The sequence below is a fragment of the Canis lupus genome, chromosome 8, assembly GCF_048164855.1.
Source record: "Canis lupus baileyi chromosome 8, mCanLup2.hap1, whole genome shotgun sequence".
NCBI lineage: Eukaryota > Metazoa > Chordata > Mammalia > Carnivora > Canidae > Canis > Canis lupus.
In genome coordinates, this window is record NC_132845.1 from 29998111 (window position 1) to 30015286 (window position 17176).

The following is a 17176-nucleotide window of genomic DNA, read 5'->3' on the forward strand; positions in this document are numbered from 1 at the left end:
AAGAAACAAAGACCACTTGGGAAATGCACACGAAGGAAAACAAACCAAAACAACAAAAAATAACACCACATACAGAATTCTGTGTATGTATTTTTAACTTCTACACTAGTAAGAATATCACATGGATATTTTATGGAACTTGAAGATTGAATAATTCTGTCAAGTGGAGAACTTCACTAAAGTTGTTAATTAATACGTGTAGGTTCCCCTAGGATGATAACTATAAAACAGCCATCAATAGAAAATAATAGCTTTTTTAAGAACATCAAACAATTGAATAATTATCTAGGAAAGTGAGAAACTTTCATTTAAATACATTCTTATTAATATTTTAAACACATATATTTTTAGACAGCTTTTATAATACAAATTTAGTTTTGGCACCTAATCTTAAAATACCTATAAAAATTATCAATAGTGAACTGGCAATTGTATGAAAATATCTAAATGAACTTGTGCTATAATCCAAATAAAGGTTAGGTCAGTCAGTTCACTTTATTTCCAAATGTAACAGTCGAAAAAAAATTTCACATTCTAAAAGTTTTTACTGAAATAGAGAAATGAATATATGTATTCTCTATACTGGATATTTCTAACATAATCCATTTTTATGATGTCTATCAGGTGCTTAGTGGAATGCATACTTTATCTGATCACATTATTTTAGTAAATTTAGTATATTTCCATATGCTATTAGCATACTAGCATAGCACATTTAGACTTCTCTAAAATACTACAGTGATCTAAGATAGATGGAGCCAGCCGGAGAACACTTGGAATCCTTGATAGTAGAATTTGGACTTTCATAGTCAGTGTCTAGAGATATAGAGAGCTTCATTTATGAAGTTTAAGATAAACCATTTCATGGTAAGGTTATAACATACCAGTTTTCCTCTCTTAAATTCACTAAACCAGCTTCCTGGTTTCTCCTTTGGCCAAGATGATATTCTCACCTGTTGCAAAGGAATAGGAAAATTAGATAAAAATTGTGAACAGCATTGTTTAGGTATGTATCAGTAATTTTCAGTAAAACTAAAATGCCAAAGAGGTTTTAAAACAGCCTATCCTGAACTACAGAAAATGAGATAAAGAGCAAAATTTGAGAGAGATCTTGGGAATTCCTATTTAGTGAAGATGGAGTCATTTTCTTCCTGGTTTTTTTTTTTTAATTGCTCAAAAAGAAGGGTGTGGGGGGGATAACCTACAGATGGCATAATAAGAGCTGTAGGGGACATTGGTGGAACTCTTAGGTAACCCCTTGGAAAGGAACACCTCACAATACCAGTTGGAATCAGCCAGCAAGGCAAGTACCATCAGCACTGCACTGTGAAGGGAAGCATCCGGAACACATTCAGCCAGTAACTATTCAGCCATGCTTTGGAAAAGTCACTGGCAGGAAGCAAGCCTAATCATCTTCTGCTGACAAGAATGTTTAGAATCTCCTATAGATCTGCATTTATTGTTTTGCTTTGCTAACATCAGCAAACTATAAGGGTATATAAGATCTCGTGGTAAGGAATCTGAGTTATCAGTGTAAGGGAAAGCATTTTCCACATTCCCTCATTTCTTTGGGGGCTACACGAATTTTATTATGCTTCGCCACATGCCATGTTTGGGAAACAGAAGTTGCTTTGTCTCCTGCCCCTACTACCCATCCTTTTCTCACAAATTTAATTTCTTTCCTGAAGAGATTAGCCACACCTAAAGCTACTTGTCTTGCCTTAAGGACTTTCTTTGCCTCTCTATACCCATACCATTTACTAAGAAGAATGTCATTTATTAAAAGATTACAAAGACAACATTTACCACCAGAAAATAGTTGGAGAATATAATTAGGCTAGGGGAAAAAATCTTTCCCTATATTAGTAGTTTACCTTTATAGCTTTAAAGATAGAACTCAAATATATTGATACTGCTGGGTGAAAATCAAGAGATGTTTTTGAAGGGACTAAACATTTTAAAACTATGCAAAAAAAATTAAAACTATGCAAATGCAGACAGTGCTCTTATTTTATGTAAGATATTATAAATTGTGTATTTTGAATATCATATACAGCTGTGAGTTCTATCTCATGGTAAGTGGAATGAAGAATACTATGCATGCACTAAAATTTGGGAATCAGCTGTGCTGTGTCATGGAAAGCCATAGAATTTTAGAGCACAAGCAGGTGCATAAAGAATACATCTGGGTAAAAAATAAAGGAGAGAAGTATTTGTTAACTCTGTGCATCACTTTGGTGTCTTATTCATGTTTATGCAAATGAAATGTTCTAATTACCCTGTAAGAAAAGCAGATAAATGAAAATATGACAGTATAATTTTCCTGTTTAGTTCAATATTGCAAAAACATGGCAAGAACTGTCAACAGTCACCACCAAAACAGATTGGTACTTACTCCTTCAGATTTTTTGTCTGGATAAATGCAAGTCTCACCACCAGATGTGAAATTACAGTAAACTTTGAAGGAATCTCCTGAGCAACCTTGGTTTGGGTCAATCCAATATTCACCTAGAAGTAGGAAAAAATATGTCATATACAAATACATTTATATAAAAAGTCAATTGCATTAAGTATCAAATTTTATTAGAGAAAGAAAAATTAATATTGATGGATCTTCTCCCATGAGAATCACTTTTATGCTTTTTGTCATATTGAGGTATGTGTTTGAATAGTTAAAGAGTGACCCTTTGTCTTCTCTGAATCAAAGCTTTGCCCATAAACTCTTGTGGAACACACTTGTTCCTAGCACATCTGTTATTTTTAGATTTCAGCTTAAATGCCACCTCCTCAAATATTAACATTCAATTTACCCATCATAATAAATTGCATGGATATTGGAATCAGATAAACTTAACCCTAAATCTCACATGTATTACTACTTAAGTGGTCGGAGTATAATAATCACTATATTTTCCCTTGGTTTATTCATCTGCAACAATGGAGGTGATAGTATCTACTTAGCTTCAATCGTACTTTTGCATTACTTTATGGCACAAACTTCTTGTAGTAAAGAATATTTTACTACAAGAGAAATTCTAATTCCCTTTGAATTAGATTTTAAAAAGAAGGTCCATTTGATATATTTAAATGTAGTTTTCTATTAAAGTCATTATCCTGTGGTGCAGGGCAAATTTTATCATGTGGATGACTATGACCATTAATTTATTGTTAGATGAGTAAAGATGGTAAGTAGTAGAAATAACATAAAATTTTTTTAAAATAATTGACAATACACCAACAACTATTGGAAGACAGTATTGGTACACATACTTTGGTTCCCTCTTACCATTTTTTATGCTGTCATTTCATTTTAAATATTAGTCTGAATTATGTGAATCTACTGGTTATTAACTTTTAACAATCTGAAATCTCTAACTGCTTAGTACTAGAACTCTTGAAAATCCAAAACCAATCTGCTTTACCTTTTACTACTACTGTATATAAACAGGGAAAGTACTCTTTTTTTTTTTTTTTTTTTGGAAAGTACTCTTATAGTCAATTAGCTTCTACTATATGTCAGATCACTTGAAACATTTATTTAACAAAATCATTTACATTTTTTCTGACTGCATCATTTATAGATTCATGTCTGGAATGAACTGAAATTCTCAGGAATAAAATATACAAAAAAAGTTAAAGATCATCCAGGATTTCACAAACCAGGATAACCACTCTTACTGTTTGATATATCTTATGGATTTTAGAAATATGTAATTTCAAATTCTGTGGTATTTTTACCTTGATTTATTCAGTTAATATTGTCATTAATTTTTTTTCAAAAACATAATAATAACTTAATTACTAAGACACCTTCATCGTCCAATAAATTCAGTGTACTATTGGTACCATGTACAACTTATCTCTAACTTATTCATTTCCTGCTTTTACTGTCAGATCTCTAAATCAAGTCATCATAATTTCTTGACTAGATTAATCCAGTTTCCTTTGATTCCACCTCACTTCCCTCCAAATTACTTCAAGTAATTTTCCACTTTGCTTACTACTGTTTAGCCATAGAGATCTTTCAGTTCCTTGAAGACACCAAGATCTTGTCTTCTTCAAAGCTTTACCTATATCCTCTGCCTGGAATACCCTTTTGATTCTTTGCATGACTGGCTACTTCCTTAAAAGTTTCAGCTTAAATGTTACCTCATCAGATATTAACTCCCTATATATCCAAAATGGAATCATCCTTTGCTTACCTAAATACTCATTTTTTTACAGTACCTGTCATAATATGCTATTATTAATACTTATGCTTTTTCCTGTCTCTATCATTTGAGAACAGCAGCTCAAGGGCATTATTCCTTCTGTGTATCTGTGAATCTCTGTCTGAAGAACAGTGCCTGGCTGTTAATTAATTAATTAATATTCAATTAATTGATTGACATTTAATTAATATTTAATCACAATTAATTAATACATTGAAGAATTACTAATGCTAGTTTATTTATGAGGAAACCACAGGGAACTGTAGCCCATGGTGAACTTCCCATTCCCAAAATTTACAAAACTTTTTCTTGACTTCTCAGGTTCTAAGTCATTATATGTTGTCTTATAACTCATACATGTTGTAATCTTTTACAATAGAATTACAATTATGTATGACTCTCTTAGCGACATGAGAAGTCTGAATCATTCTTATAAATCACTGAATTACTACTGAATTAAACTTGCATTTCTCAAATATACATACTGTAAACTTGGATATCAGTTTCTATGAAATCCTTAATAGTTTTAGCCTGTTTTAGTTTTAACAGGCTATGCTTGAATAAGATAGGAAGATTTTATGATATTCTTCTTTTATGGTGGTGACTGTTTCTGAATCACATTGAACTTTTCTCTCTGAACTGAGTTATTTAGATCTCAGTTATATATAACATTCTTGTATGATTGACAGTGCAAAATTATTGTCCTAAAAGTAAAAAGAATGACAAAATATTTCCACATAAAATGGGAGATTTAAGATCACATAAAATCTGTCCCTTGTTAGGTATGTAATTGTGAGAGTTTATTAGCTAATTCAGGATACTTGAAACTCTTGCTTTCTCAGGATGGGTATGTAAAAGTTTGTGTTAAATGGTAGGTATAATAAATTATCCTGATTATTATTACAAATAAATTGTTCACAGTTCCAATTATTTGTGGATCAATGACATAAATTTTTGCCCCAAGCTATCCTAATTCTCAGTCTGTTCAACAAATCATTGCTAAACTAATGGGTCAAATATGATGTAGTATGCTATTAATCATGTTAACTTTACTCATATCGATGTAAAATAAGTTAGATTATAGGATATAAATAATTATACATTAATGTGTACATGCACGGACACATAAAGCCCCTTCTATCATAGTTATTACATAGAAAATGCATTTATGTTATCTATAATCATCCAAAAAGATCTTATCATAATTTAATGAAACCTTATGTAACCGGCAAGGATTCTCTGAAGCAGATCTTGAATTGCACGGTGTAAATGACTTTTTCTGTCTACAAGATTGGAATTAAATCACCTGCTTTAGTTTTATTGAGATTCTATATTAAACATTTAACTAGAATTAATGAGCTGACAATGTGCCTTCATAACTTAGAGGTTCAGTACACTTGCTGTGTCATGTATTATTAACATACCATCTGGGAAGTCAGGATGGCTGAGTTGCAGGTCTTTGCAAGTTCGGGCTGGGTTAGTCTGAGTACCCATTGGAAACTTCATATGCTCGATGTCTTGTTTCAGGGAATTGAGAGAACCAAATATTTCCTCCATTCCATCCGAGTAATCAAGAATATTATCCCCTGCATCTGCTTGCATGTTTTCAGCATGTCTTCTTGTTTTCTTGGGTGACAAGATTGGTAAAGGCTGAATGACTTCCCCAGGTGGACCCTGTGAAAGAGATAACGTGCATGTAATTGCTTCTTAAGTAAAATATTCTGTATAATTATTACTGGTTATGTCATTGTTAGGAGAAACTATAGCTAATTTAGCTTTTCAATGTGTTTCCTATTTTCAATGTTTTCTATACACATATACATATATAAATATTTATGTAGAAACTGTGTAAATTCTATTCTAAAGAATCTCATGAGCATATGAGGTAGATACAAATCAGATAATTTCTGTACCTTTTTTCTATATAAGTAATGTAACACAGACTGGTGTGGACATATGTATGTTACTTTCTCATTTATTAATTAATCCTCATTTACGTGTCCTATCTCTGCAACTAGATTTTAGTCTCTGAAGATTAAAATATCATTTTAAAGTTATTATGCTACCTAATGAGTTGTCTATTGTGCTTGATAATAATTTATATTATGAAACATCAAGCTCTTAATAATACACAAGTTAATACACATTAACTTGTTTCAAATAGAAGTTAACATTGTATAAATTTTAAAAACTTAAAAAATGCAGCCAGACTTGAATTTGCAAGAGTAGAACTATACCAAATAGTTAAGTGCACAGCGATATGGATTGTGTCCCACAAAATTCATATGTAGAAGTCCTAAGCCCCTGTACCTTAAAGTAAGACCTTATTTTGAAACGGGATTGCTGTAGATATAATTAATTAAGTAAATATAAGGGCATTCTATTCCAATATGACTGATAACCTTATAAAAGGAGGAAATTTGGGAATAGAGACCCACATAGACAGAAGATGATGGGAAAAGACAGAAGACAGCCATCTATGAGCCAAGGAGAGGGTCATGGAACAGACCTTCCTCCAAGACCTTGGAAGGAGCGGATGCTTCCCATAGGTTGAACTAGGACTTGTGGCCTCGAGAACTGTTGGACAATGCATTTCTATGAGTTAAGCCACCTTGTTTGTGGTGCCTATTACGGCAGCCCTAGCAAAGCAAATCTATCACTTAGTAGTTACGTGAAGACTGGAAAAAGTCCGCATTAATAAATATTAGAAATTATTGTTGCTTTTAGGATGATCATTATATTTAGTAGGAAAAAAATGTCAGTTTTCTAAACTTTTGTCTTTATTCCTGTGTGGTCAGACATATATGCATCTTTGTGGCATACAATCAATTGCTTTCACAAAAATGTGACGTAAGAAAGGATATAATATTCTTCAGAAACAAATAAAAACAAGATTATCATAATATGTAGTTAATGTATCTTTTTATTCAATTGAAAGAAAAATATTGGCATGTGGACCTGATCATGTAATTAATCTAGTTGCTATTTCCTAGAAAAATCAGCACAAAGACATTTGACAGAATGTCTTTTTTTTTCACCCTTCTTATAAATTCAGATAATTCATTGGCAGTCTCAGGATGCTAATTGCCAGAACATTACTCTTGTTACTCTGCACTTACCGGAGGTCCTGGAGGCCCTGGAAGACCACTGTCACCCTTCTGGCCGGCAGGTCCCTTTTAGGAAAAAAAAAAAGGAACAAGATAAATAGAGAACAAGGCATTTAAGTGGACTTCCCCCAAAAAATAAAAGCCCAAAGGCAAAAGTACTTACAGCAGAGCCTTTGGTTCCCTTTGGACCTTGAGGACCCTAGAAAAAATGCAAAGGCAAAAGATAAAAGATAAGATAAAAAATCTAGAGAATTTATGACTTCAGTATATTTGTAAGTTTACATTAAAAAATTATTTCATCTTGCACTTACTGGTAAGCCTGGAGGACCAGGTGGACCTATGGGACCAGCAGGACCTGGAATTCCCTGTAGAGAAAATCATCCAAATTAGAGCTTTCCTCAGCTATTCTGTTTCATGTTTTGCATAACAGCATACACTGCATACTTTAGATTATGCAAGAATATATAAGAATAACCTAAAACTTTCCACTCTGAATCTAACAAATAACTTTTCAAGATAATCTGTTTTTTCCCATGTGCTTCAGTGTCTATACCTTTATAGGAATAAAGCAGCTTCAGAATGATTTGTATGTTTTGGGGATTCACTAAATTTTTGTGTAATTAACTGTTGAACTGTAGTTTTTACGATTTCTAACTTCTCATATTTTTAATTTATTACTTTAAGGTTAAGTAAACCTCTTTTTGAAAACACCATTGACTTAAAGAGGTTAAAGATGCTTTAAATCACCTCATTGGTCACGTTTAATGGAATGTGTGCAGGTGTGTGTGTGTGTGTATGTGAGTACAACTGGAAAGGAGTAGGAGAATAATTTATATCTTTACTCACTCCATCCCCCTTTGCTCCTGGAGATCCCTGAGTTCCAGGGAGTCCTCTGTCACCTTTTTCACCTTGTTCTCCCGGAGGTCCAATCAGGCCAATTAAACCAGGATGTCCCTTTAAAAGGCAGAGAAAAGAAATTTAACAATATGTAAATTACAATCATCTATTATAGTCATAAAATAATTACACGCTAAATTTATGAAACCTAAAAGTAAAAGAAAAAGATAAAAAATTTAACCCTTTCTGAAGGATATTTGGATTAAGAACCTGTTTTCCTCTTACCTAACAGGATCATTTACTGCTTAAGTGAGATTTTTATCAGTGAGGAGGAGTATTAGGGAACAAAGTGCTTTCTGAAAATATTTTCAGTGTTTCATTTACTTAAAAAGAATTCTCTCAACTAAGAGACTAACAATGACCATATATAATATTGATGAAATAAACAACTGAAAAGTCATTATTTTAATAAGCACCATATTTTATATGAAATGATTTTTACTCTTGAGACTTTGTAGTTTTTCAGAGACATTTGGAGATTTAAAAATAATACAGAAACATTAGTGGCATTCTAAAAAGGCTTATTTTCTTTCATTATTTGGTGCGACTCAGCGTACATTCTGGAAGATCAAGTTATTATTTCAAAGGTATTCTAGTTTAAATTTTTTATTTTCATGTTTAAAAACATAAAAGTGGACATTTTGTTATTCCATCTGTTTATTTTCTGAAGGGTTATTTTAGTATAACCATATGCTTTCTCCGTATGGTTCCTACAAGGGGACATTGAAAAAATATAACACTGAATTCTGATACATTTTTCACTATGACTTTGTATATTTTCTCTTCTCTAAATTCATCTGGGAAACAGAGGATTGACAGCTTTTTCCTTGGTTAGAAGGACAAAGATATTCATTGAAATTTCCTTTTGAGTCATCTATATCCACAAAGTTATTGTCTCTACTATTAGGATGTCAAAATTGTAATAACTTGTGCTTTTATTCTCACCTTCTCACCCTTGGAGCCGGGGTCACCTTTGAGACCAGGTAAGCCAGGAGGTCCCTAAATAATGAGAAATAATAAACATATATAGAGTGGGTATGAGTTAGAGGATCATTACTCTCCACAAGGAATGTTTGGCTTTGGTAATCTGACAGTTTTCAAAAACAATAATGTTTAGTGTTTATTTTTCAGGATTCTAAATAATTTTGCTTGTTTAAAATTCCATGGCTTAATATTTAACTATAGTTATAAAGCATAGTATCGATAGGTTTGACTACATAAATATGAAATTAGGAATAAGACATGGTTTATATGGTCTTTAAACTGAAAATGGAGGATAGATTTTTAAATACCCTAATTTTAGAAGTGATTTCCAAATTATACATCAAATCAACCAAATATTTCTGTGCTAAACTCAAATACATTACAGTATTTCCTGTAAAATTAAAAAAAAAAAACTCAGTAAATTTTTAACACTCATCTGACTTTTGATAACTACTTTTCCTAATCAAACTCCCAAGATGGTATTTTAAACTGTAATTCCTGAACAATGTTTTATCTAAATGATTTGTAAATTTAATAATAAGGCAATTCGTTTTCTTCATATAATCATCTTTATTTTACTAATTTAACCTTTTTTATGGTCCAATGATAAGACATTTACTCATTTATGCTGAATTATATTTTGATGAAAATCATGGTATGACTTCAACTTACTCAGTCCTGACCCCTACCCATGGAATTATTCATATTGATGACTTTTTAACACATTTTTTAAAGATTTTATTTATTTATTCATGAGACACACAGAGAGAGGCAGGGACACAGGCAGAGGGAGAAGCAGGCCCCACGCAGGGAGCCCAACGTGGGACTGCCCTGAGCCACAGGCAGACGCTCACCCGCTAAGCCACCGGGCGTCCCTAACAAACGTTTTTATATAAAAGTCAGTGTATTCCATATCAAAGGCATCACAAAATATGACCCTTCTTGTGAAATTAATGACAAATGAAACTGCAGGCTAGAGATTCTGTCGGAAGAAACGTAACTGACACTAAAGGATGGATAGTAAGGGTGTGATCGATGAAATCCAAGTCAAGATAATGCTACAGAATGTAGGTCACTACTACCTGCAATAGTGAGGCATCCAGAAAAACAAAGCAAAATATTTCTACAGTTTCTCTATTTATATTGAATTGAATTTTGGAATTATAATTTCAGTAACTATTTTTAACATGGCACTTAGAAAACAAAAGGCTTTGACTTTTACCACACTATACCATGAGTGTTCACTTTTTGTTGTATCTTCTTCAAGGCTACCATGAGTAATTTTTTTTTTTTCCTTTCTATCCAGACACTTAGAATCTTCAGTGTGAGAGGAGCATGTAAGTCCCAGTCCAACATTTTTGTGAATTTAAAGTATGAAAAGCTATGGATCTGATCCAAGTTATATGATGTAATATAAAAAGTATGGGCTCAGGATAGGATAAATTTAGGACAGAAGCCCGTGTCTCCTATTAGCAATTTAAATTAGCTAACCAAAAAAAGCTGCAGTTATCTCATCTGTAAATTGAGGATTATGATTCCTGTTTCATGAGATTGAATAGATGAGCCTTTTCCACTCCTTACTTTCTCACATCTACATCTTAAACTGAATTTCTGATCATCAGGGGAAAGTCAGAATGTGGCTAGTACAATTAGTACTGTGTAACAACAGTATTTTGGACTATTATTATATATAATTATATTTGTTTTAATTCCTGAATTAATTTGAAATTCTGTAAGTATTGATATAAAAGTGAACAATTTCCCTACATCATTCCATTAACAATAGATTCAAATTATTTTCATAGAAAATACATGCAATTTTAAATGTGCCTAATAATGTTCTTCTACTAAGGAGAAAATAATCCTCAGACAGAAATTTATTTTAATTCACCTTAGACCTTCTTTTGTGTAAAATAATCATGCTACTTTGTTCAAAACCTGACAGACAAAATGTAGATGACAAAGAAATTACCAAGGTGTTTTTTTTGAGAACGTATTTTTTTTTTTTGAGAATGTATTTTTTATTGGAGTTCGATTTGCCAACATATAGTATGGATACATACTATATGTTGCCAACATATAGTATGGTTATACATATAATATAATTCCCAGTGCTTATCCCGTCATGTGCCCCCCTCAGTGTCTGTCACCCAATCACCCCATCCCCCCACCCACGTCTTCTTCCACTACCCCTTGTTCATTTTCCAGAGTTAGGAGTCTCTCACGTTCTGTCTCCCTCTCTGATATTTCCCACTCATTTTCTCTCCTTTCCTCTTTAAATCCTTTCACTAATTACCAAATTTACTTCCAAGTATGTTCTAGGGCTGGGTTTGAAAACTGGACTTTCATCTTATTTACTCACACCCTATCATAGTGAACCTCAAAGTGTGGTCCTTAGACCAGTAGCATTAGCATTCTCTGTGAACTTTTTATTAGAAAAGCAAATTCTTGGGTTTCATTCAGACCATCTGAATCTGAAATTTTGAAGTTAAGAGACCAGCAATCTGTTTCATAGATTTGATAACTCATTACTGTTTGGGAGGCATGGCTCTGTGGCATTAGGTCCCAAATCGGGTTAAATCAATATTCAAATCAGAAGCGTATAAAATATCTCATATATGTTAAAATATGAGCATTACCTATTTGGTTCTACTAGTTCAATAATTTTTAAATTATAATTATATTTCATATTTATTATTTTCTGATCGTATCAGAAATGCATGATGAATCATCAATTAGGAAAATAATGTTGCCCAACAGCACATTTTAAAAGGATAATATCAATGATTAGTGGAAACACTCAAATAATTTCCTGAGACCACGTCACCATCAGGATAAATGCAAAAGATTCTATATGTTATAACAAGGTGGCATAGAATAGTAAGAAAAAATAGTTTTAATAAAAATATAACTGCATGAAAGAACCATATACTTGTAGCAGTAGCAGAAATCTTTTAAGAATATTGGTTAAAACTGACATATGTAAATTAAAAGTAAATACATTCTCTAGACTGAAAATATAAAACTATGTACAGGCCAGACTTTCTTCATGTCTCATTTTACATTCAAACTTTCTTAGGCATGTAATATGTTACAAAAATTTTGGTCTATGCGAGAGAATTACTAAGGATGTTGCTTGCTGGACACCAATATCCTAATCACTGCTTCACTCAGAGTCTTAAATCTAACCACATATTAGTTGGGTGATCTTAGATATATTACTTACTATCTCTGAGTTTCATTTAAGAAGGTAATATGTAATAACTGTCATAGTATTCTAATAATGGAAGAAAAATCAGACCTACAAAAGTACTATATAGACAGTGAAGTATAATATAAATTATTAACTTTCATTTTTGAATTGTTACAAATAGTTCTCAGTCAGCTTTCTCACCATATTTTAATAGTATAAACTAAAATGGGGAAAAAAGAGAAGGAGGAGGAGGTGGAGAGGAGGAGGAAAAGGAAGAGGAGGAGGAAGGAGAAGAAATACTGGAAGTCTAATTACTCAGGCGTAATGAGAAATACATTAGATATTATTTGTGTTTATACTGCATTTTAAATCATTTCTATAAATGTATATAAAAGAGTTAGAGGAAATGAGGACTAATTCCTCTAAGCTAAGAATTTCTTATGAACTTGCAAACTTTATCTGAGGACGGATTTATCAGGCAAAATCAGTTTCTTATCATTTTCATCAGTTGGAAATAGAAATTGGTGAAGTTATGATATTGATAGCAGTTGTAAATAACCCTCTGAACTTGGAACATATCAGAAATATCAATTCTGCATATAAAAATGTTATTCCAAGTACATATTTTCTATTTCCTATTTGGGATATTGTAAATTGGAAAACCCCAGGGAAATGCATAATTCATAAGTAATAAAGTGAAAAGGAAAACAGGGATGATAGATTCTTAAGTGTTTAGAATACACAATCAAACATTTACCCCTGCAGTATTATTCTTTACAGAATGTTTGCTTTGATATGCATCTCAAAACTCTAGTGCATTGAAGTTTAAAGAAACTGTAAATCCTGCACTTTATTTAGAATGTAATATTGTGAAATAATTTTTAATTTGGTGAAAAGCAAATGCTTTGTTGTTTGAACCTGGTTAATCATTATGGAATACTACACATCTCAATCTTGTCTACAGACAGTTCAAATATAGCATAAAAAATTAGAAACTGCAATTCAGTAATCCATCCTACCATTTTTTCAGACCCTGATGGTTTGGAAAATTATGCCATCAGATGTTTTATTTATCGGTATGTGTAAAAGAAGGCATGCATGATTATAGTATGGAAAATTTCATCTCTTTTTCATGTTGACTACTCAAAAATTTTATTCAATTTTTAAAAACCTTTTATTATTCTTTATATAATATCATCATTGTCCTCGGCCTTCTGTTAGCTCCCCTATGTAGTATTTATCCTCAGTTCCATATGGTGATTCTAAATATACAGGTACATAAAATTTGTGCATATATAGGAGTTTAATTTTTACCATGAGAAATGTCTTTTAAAGTGAAAAATAAATACTTTACCATATCTAACTCTAGTAGAGACGATTACAGGTGGACAAACACCAAACACATATCATTTTAAAAGTTTTGTTATATTTATTTATTCTTAAGGTTTTATTTATATTTTCATGAGAGTCACGGAGAGAGAGGTAGAGACATAAGCAGAGGAAGAAGGAGGCTCCCTATAGGGAGCCCGATGTGGGACTCGATCCTAGGACCTCAGAACCTGAGCCAAAGGCAGAGAGGTTCAACCACTGAGCCAACCAGGTGCCCCTTTTTAAAAAGTTTTAAAAGATCTGTTTCACTCTCACCCCAAAGAATTTCCACTCCAAAGGTTAACATGATTATATATAAAATACCTTTATAAGTACAGTAAGTTTATAAGCAAGCATATAAATATTCTCTAATAAAAACAAAAAGCCACAGAAAAAGGAATGGCACCCATACTGCTAACTGCTCTGTTAGATAGAGTGCAATTGTCTAGTTAGTTAGCTGCCTAACTGGAGCAATGAAAGTTCAGTAAGTTGCACTTACTGAACAGCTAAGTTGTATATAAAAGTTGGGGAAAGGGGAATGTTGTGGTTTTGTCTGACTAGTGGACCCTACAGCAGGAAGTTTCAGGCAAACTTCGGGAAGGAGAAAAGAGACCCAATGGGTAGCTGCAGAAATGCCGTGATAAACAGACTTCTGAAGCATGTGTAGACTTGGATGTGGGTGTGAATACATTTATAATTATAATGAGGAAAAACACATTATGGAGAGAATATTCAGATGAATTTCACGTGGATTAATTTCAGAGACTAATTCAAATTTATATGAGTTTTGAAACCTCTTACTTTTACCTCCCACATTTTTTTTAAGCCTTCCAACCACCTTTAAACCTCTCTTTTCCTTCTTTAATAAACTTACCATATTCTTGATGAGGGAAAGGTCCCCAGAGGAGATGGCATTTTAACAATCTTGCTCTGAATATATTTAGCATTCTTTGCTTAATTCTATTATAGTACTTACTTACTTACCTTAGACTCTAACTGCTGTAAGTCAGCATAATTTGTTAGTCCTTTTCATTTGCTTTAATAGTCAGTGTCTTTCAAACAAGTTTATTGATGATATGTATGTATGCATGAATGAGGTCAAATTTAGTGACTTTTTTTTTAAAGTAAACTCTACCCCCAAAATGGGGCGCAAACTCATGACACCAATATCAACAATATTCTACGGAGTGAGCCAGCCAGGCATCCCAACTTTAGTTACTTTTCACTAAGAATATGAAATTGTTTATTTTTCAAAACAGTATTTCATTCAATTAATCATTCTTTATTTGATGCACCTGGTACCAATGAATGGTCTAAGTGTTTTACATATAACTTATTTAATTAACATAAGAACCCTAATGAGGTAGAAGATATTAATATCTCATTTAATTCATTTAAATTTCATTACATCCCAAGAGATAGATGCTATTGGTATTTTAATTTTACAGATGAGAAACCTAAAGCTTAAAAAGAAAATAAATAGCTTTCCTAAAGCCATCCAACAAGTAAGTAGTAGTGTTTGTTTTTGAAACCAGGGAGCTTGGCTTGAGAGCCAATGACCTTAACCAATAACCATGATCAAAAACTGCCTACTAAAATAAATTTTTCTTGGCTGAGTTGAAAAGCTCATTGAATTGCCATAAAAAGCATGGTTTCTCTGCTCATCCTCACTTCATGAGGATCAACTAGCATTTTCATTAAAATTAGATATTGTCAAACTAATGGATGCTATGAAAAAGCTCCAATATATTCATATTATAAGTGCACTCTGATAAAACGAGTAGCCAGAGAAAGGCATGGCACTCATATTGCTGAATTCTGATGCTTTTCACTTCACTCTGCCTAAAAGGGTTTGAGTTTGAGATGTTCTGTCCCTTGCTCTGTAAACTCACATTTACCTAAGGGTCAAAAATATAAACTTTTACAAGCTGGAATCAGGTGATACATCTGATGGTTTTATTTTTAATATTATCTGAAGGAAATCTCCAGTACGATGTTTCTTTTTTTTTTTTTTTTAATTTCATCTGGATAAAGGTCAGAATACTTATTGGAAAATCTGAAATAACAAGAAAAAAATCTCTGGCATATTTTAAGGTGACATTAAGGCAAATTATTATTTTTTCCAGACTCTGACTCTAGAATTAGGAGCTTACCATATTTAAGGAGAATATTCCCTAAATAGTGGCACAGACTTGAAGCCCACTCTGCTTCAACCAGGGCCCCGTGCCTATGCTGATCGGGTCATGTACAGATTTGATAATCTCCTGATGAAGGTCATTCAAAATTTGGTGACTTTTATCCTGATACTAAAATAAATGATATTTAACTTTTCAGTGAAAGTTTTAAAAAAAAAGTCTCTTGTAATACGAAATTCTTGGTATATTTTGTGGCATTTTTACTAAAAGGAATGGCCAAAATTTCTCCTCAATAAATAAGATTATGAATCCCAGGGTTTTTTTTAAATAAATCTTTTTTAAAAAAGATTTTTTAATTTATTCATGAGAGACAGACACACACAGAGAGAAAGGCAGAGGCAGAGGGAAAGGGAGAAGCAGGCTCCCTGTGGAGCAGGGAGTCGGATATGGGACTCAGATCCCAGGACCTCAGGATCAAGACCTGAGCTGAAGGAAGATGCTCAACCGAATGAGCCACCCAGGTGCGCCTGAATCCTAGTTTTGACGGCTTTCTGAGAATGCATCTCTGAGGTAATTAATATATTCATGATAAGAGGTACTTTTGTAAAATATGAATTGCTCTACAGAAGCATTTGACTTTTTGAACCAACTTGCATCCCACGTGCATAATGGTATGCATTATTGACTATTTTGATTAATCCCTTTACATGCAACCATTTCTGAACAATGAATTTCAAATACCTCTACCATAAAATAGAATCTGTCACCCAAAAAACAATGATATTAAAGTCAAGACTTGGTTTCTCACCTATGCCAAAATTCAGTTGCGAAGATAGCCTTGGCACCTATAATACACTCCCATCCCATGTACAGTGTGCTGGTCAACTAAATGCTCTGTTGCATATCTCAAGCATGTTTGCACACAGGGTTTATGATAGTAACCAAGCTTCAGTTGTAGTAATGATGCCTTTCTTCACTAATGGAGGTTAATGTTTTATCTTCCAGCACGTATGACTCATTGAAGAGAACAATTTATTTGGTGAAGGAATCACTATATGCCTGTGCCAATGTCATTCTTTTAAATGAAGTGCCAGGAAACTAAGTGTAATTGCATGCATTTGGGGGAACTGTCCACATTTAGAAAAGAACTGGCGAGGCTATTAGTGGCATTTTATTCAGAGTGGAAATATTTTTTTTTTTTTTTTATCCAAAGGACATAAGAAAGGAAAGATTTGATCAAATGACACATTTTCCAAATAACCGATCAGGATTACTTTCGTC

General features: G+C 32.8%; 1 protein-coding gene across 4 annotated transcripts in view; it reads right to left on the reverse strand.

The window, feature by feature from the left end:
* COL11A1 (collagen type XI alpha 1 chain) overlaps positions 1-17176 on the reverse strand; it is a 196786-nt gene that overhangs the window by 4762 nt on the left and 174848 nt on the right. For all 4 annotated transcript variants that reach the window (XM_072834737.1, XM_072834735.1, XM_072834736.1 and 1 more), the window contains 8 exons: positions 9161-9214; positions 8165-8272; positions 7630-7683; positions 7482-7517; positions 7331-7384; positions 5636-5885; positions 2396-2508; positions 885-953 (listed from right to left, as the gene is read on the reverse strand). In XM_072834737.1, the coding sequence (XP_072690838.1) occupies positions 885-953; positions 2396-2508; positions 5636-5885; positions 7331-7384; positions 7482-7517; positions 7630-7683; positions 8165-8272; positions 9161-9214 (738 nt within the window). The remainder of the gene's footprint in view (positions 1-884; positions 954-2395; positions 2509-5635; positions 5886-7330; positions 7385-7481; positions 7518-7629; positions 7684-8164; positions 8273-9160; positions 9215-17176) is intronic.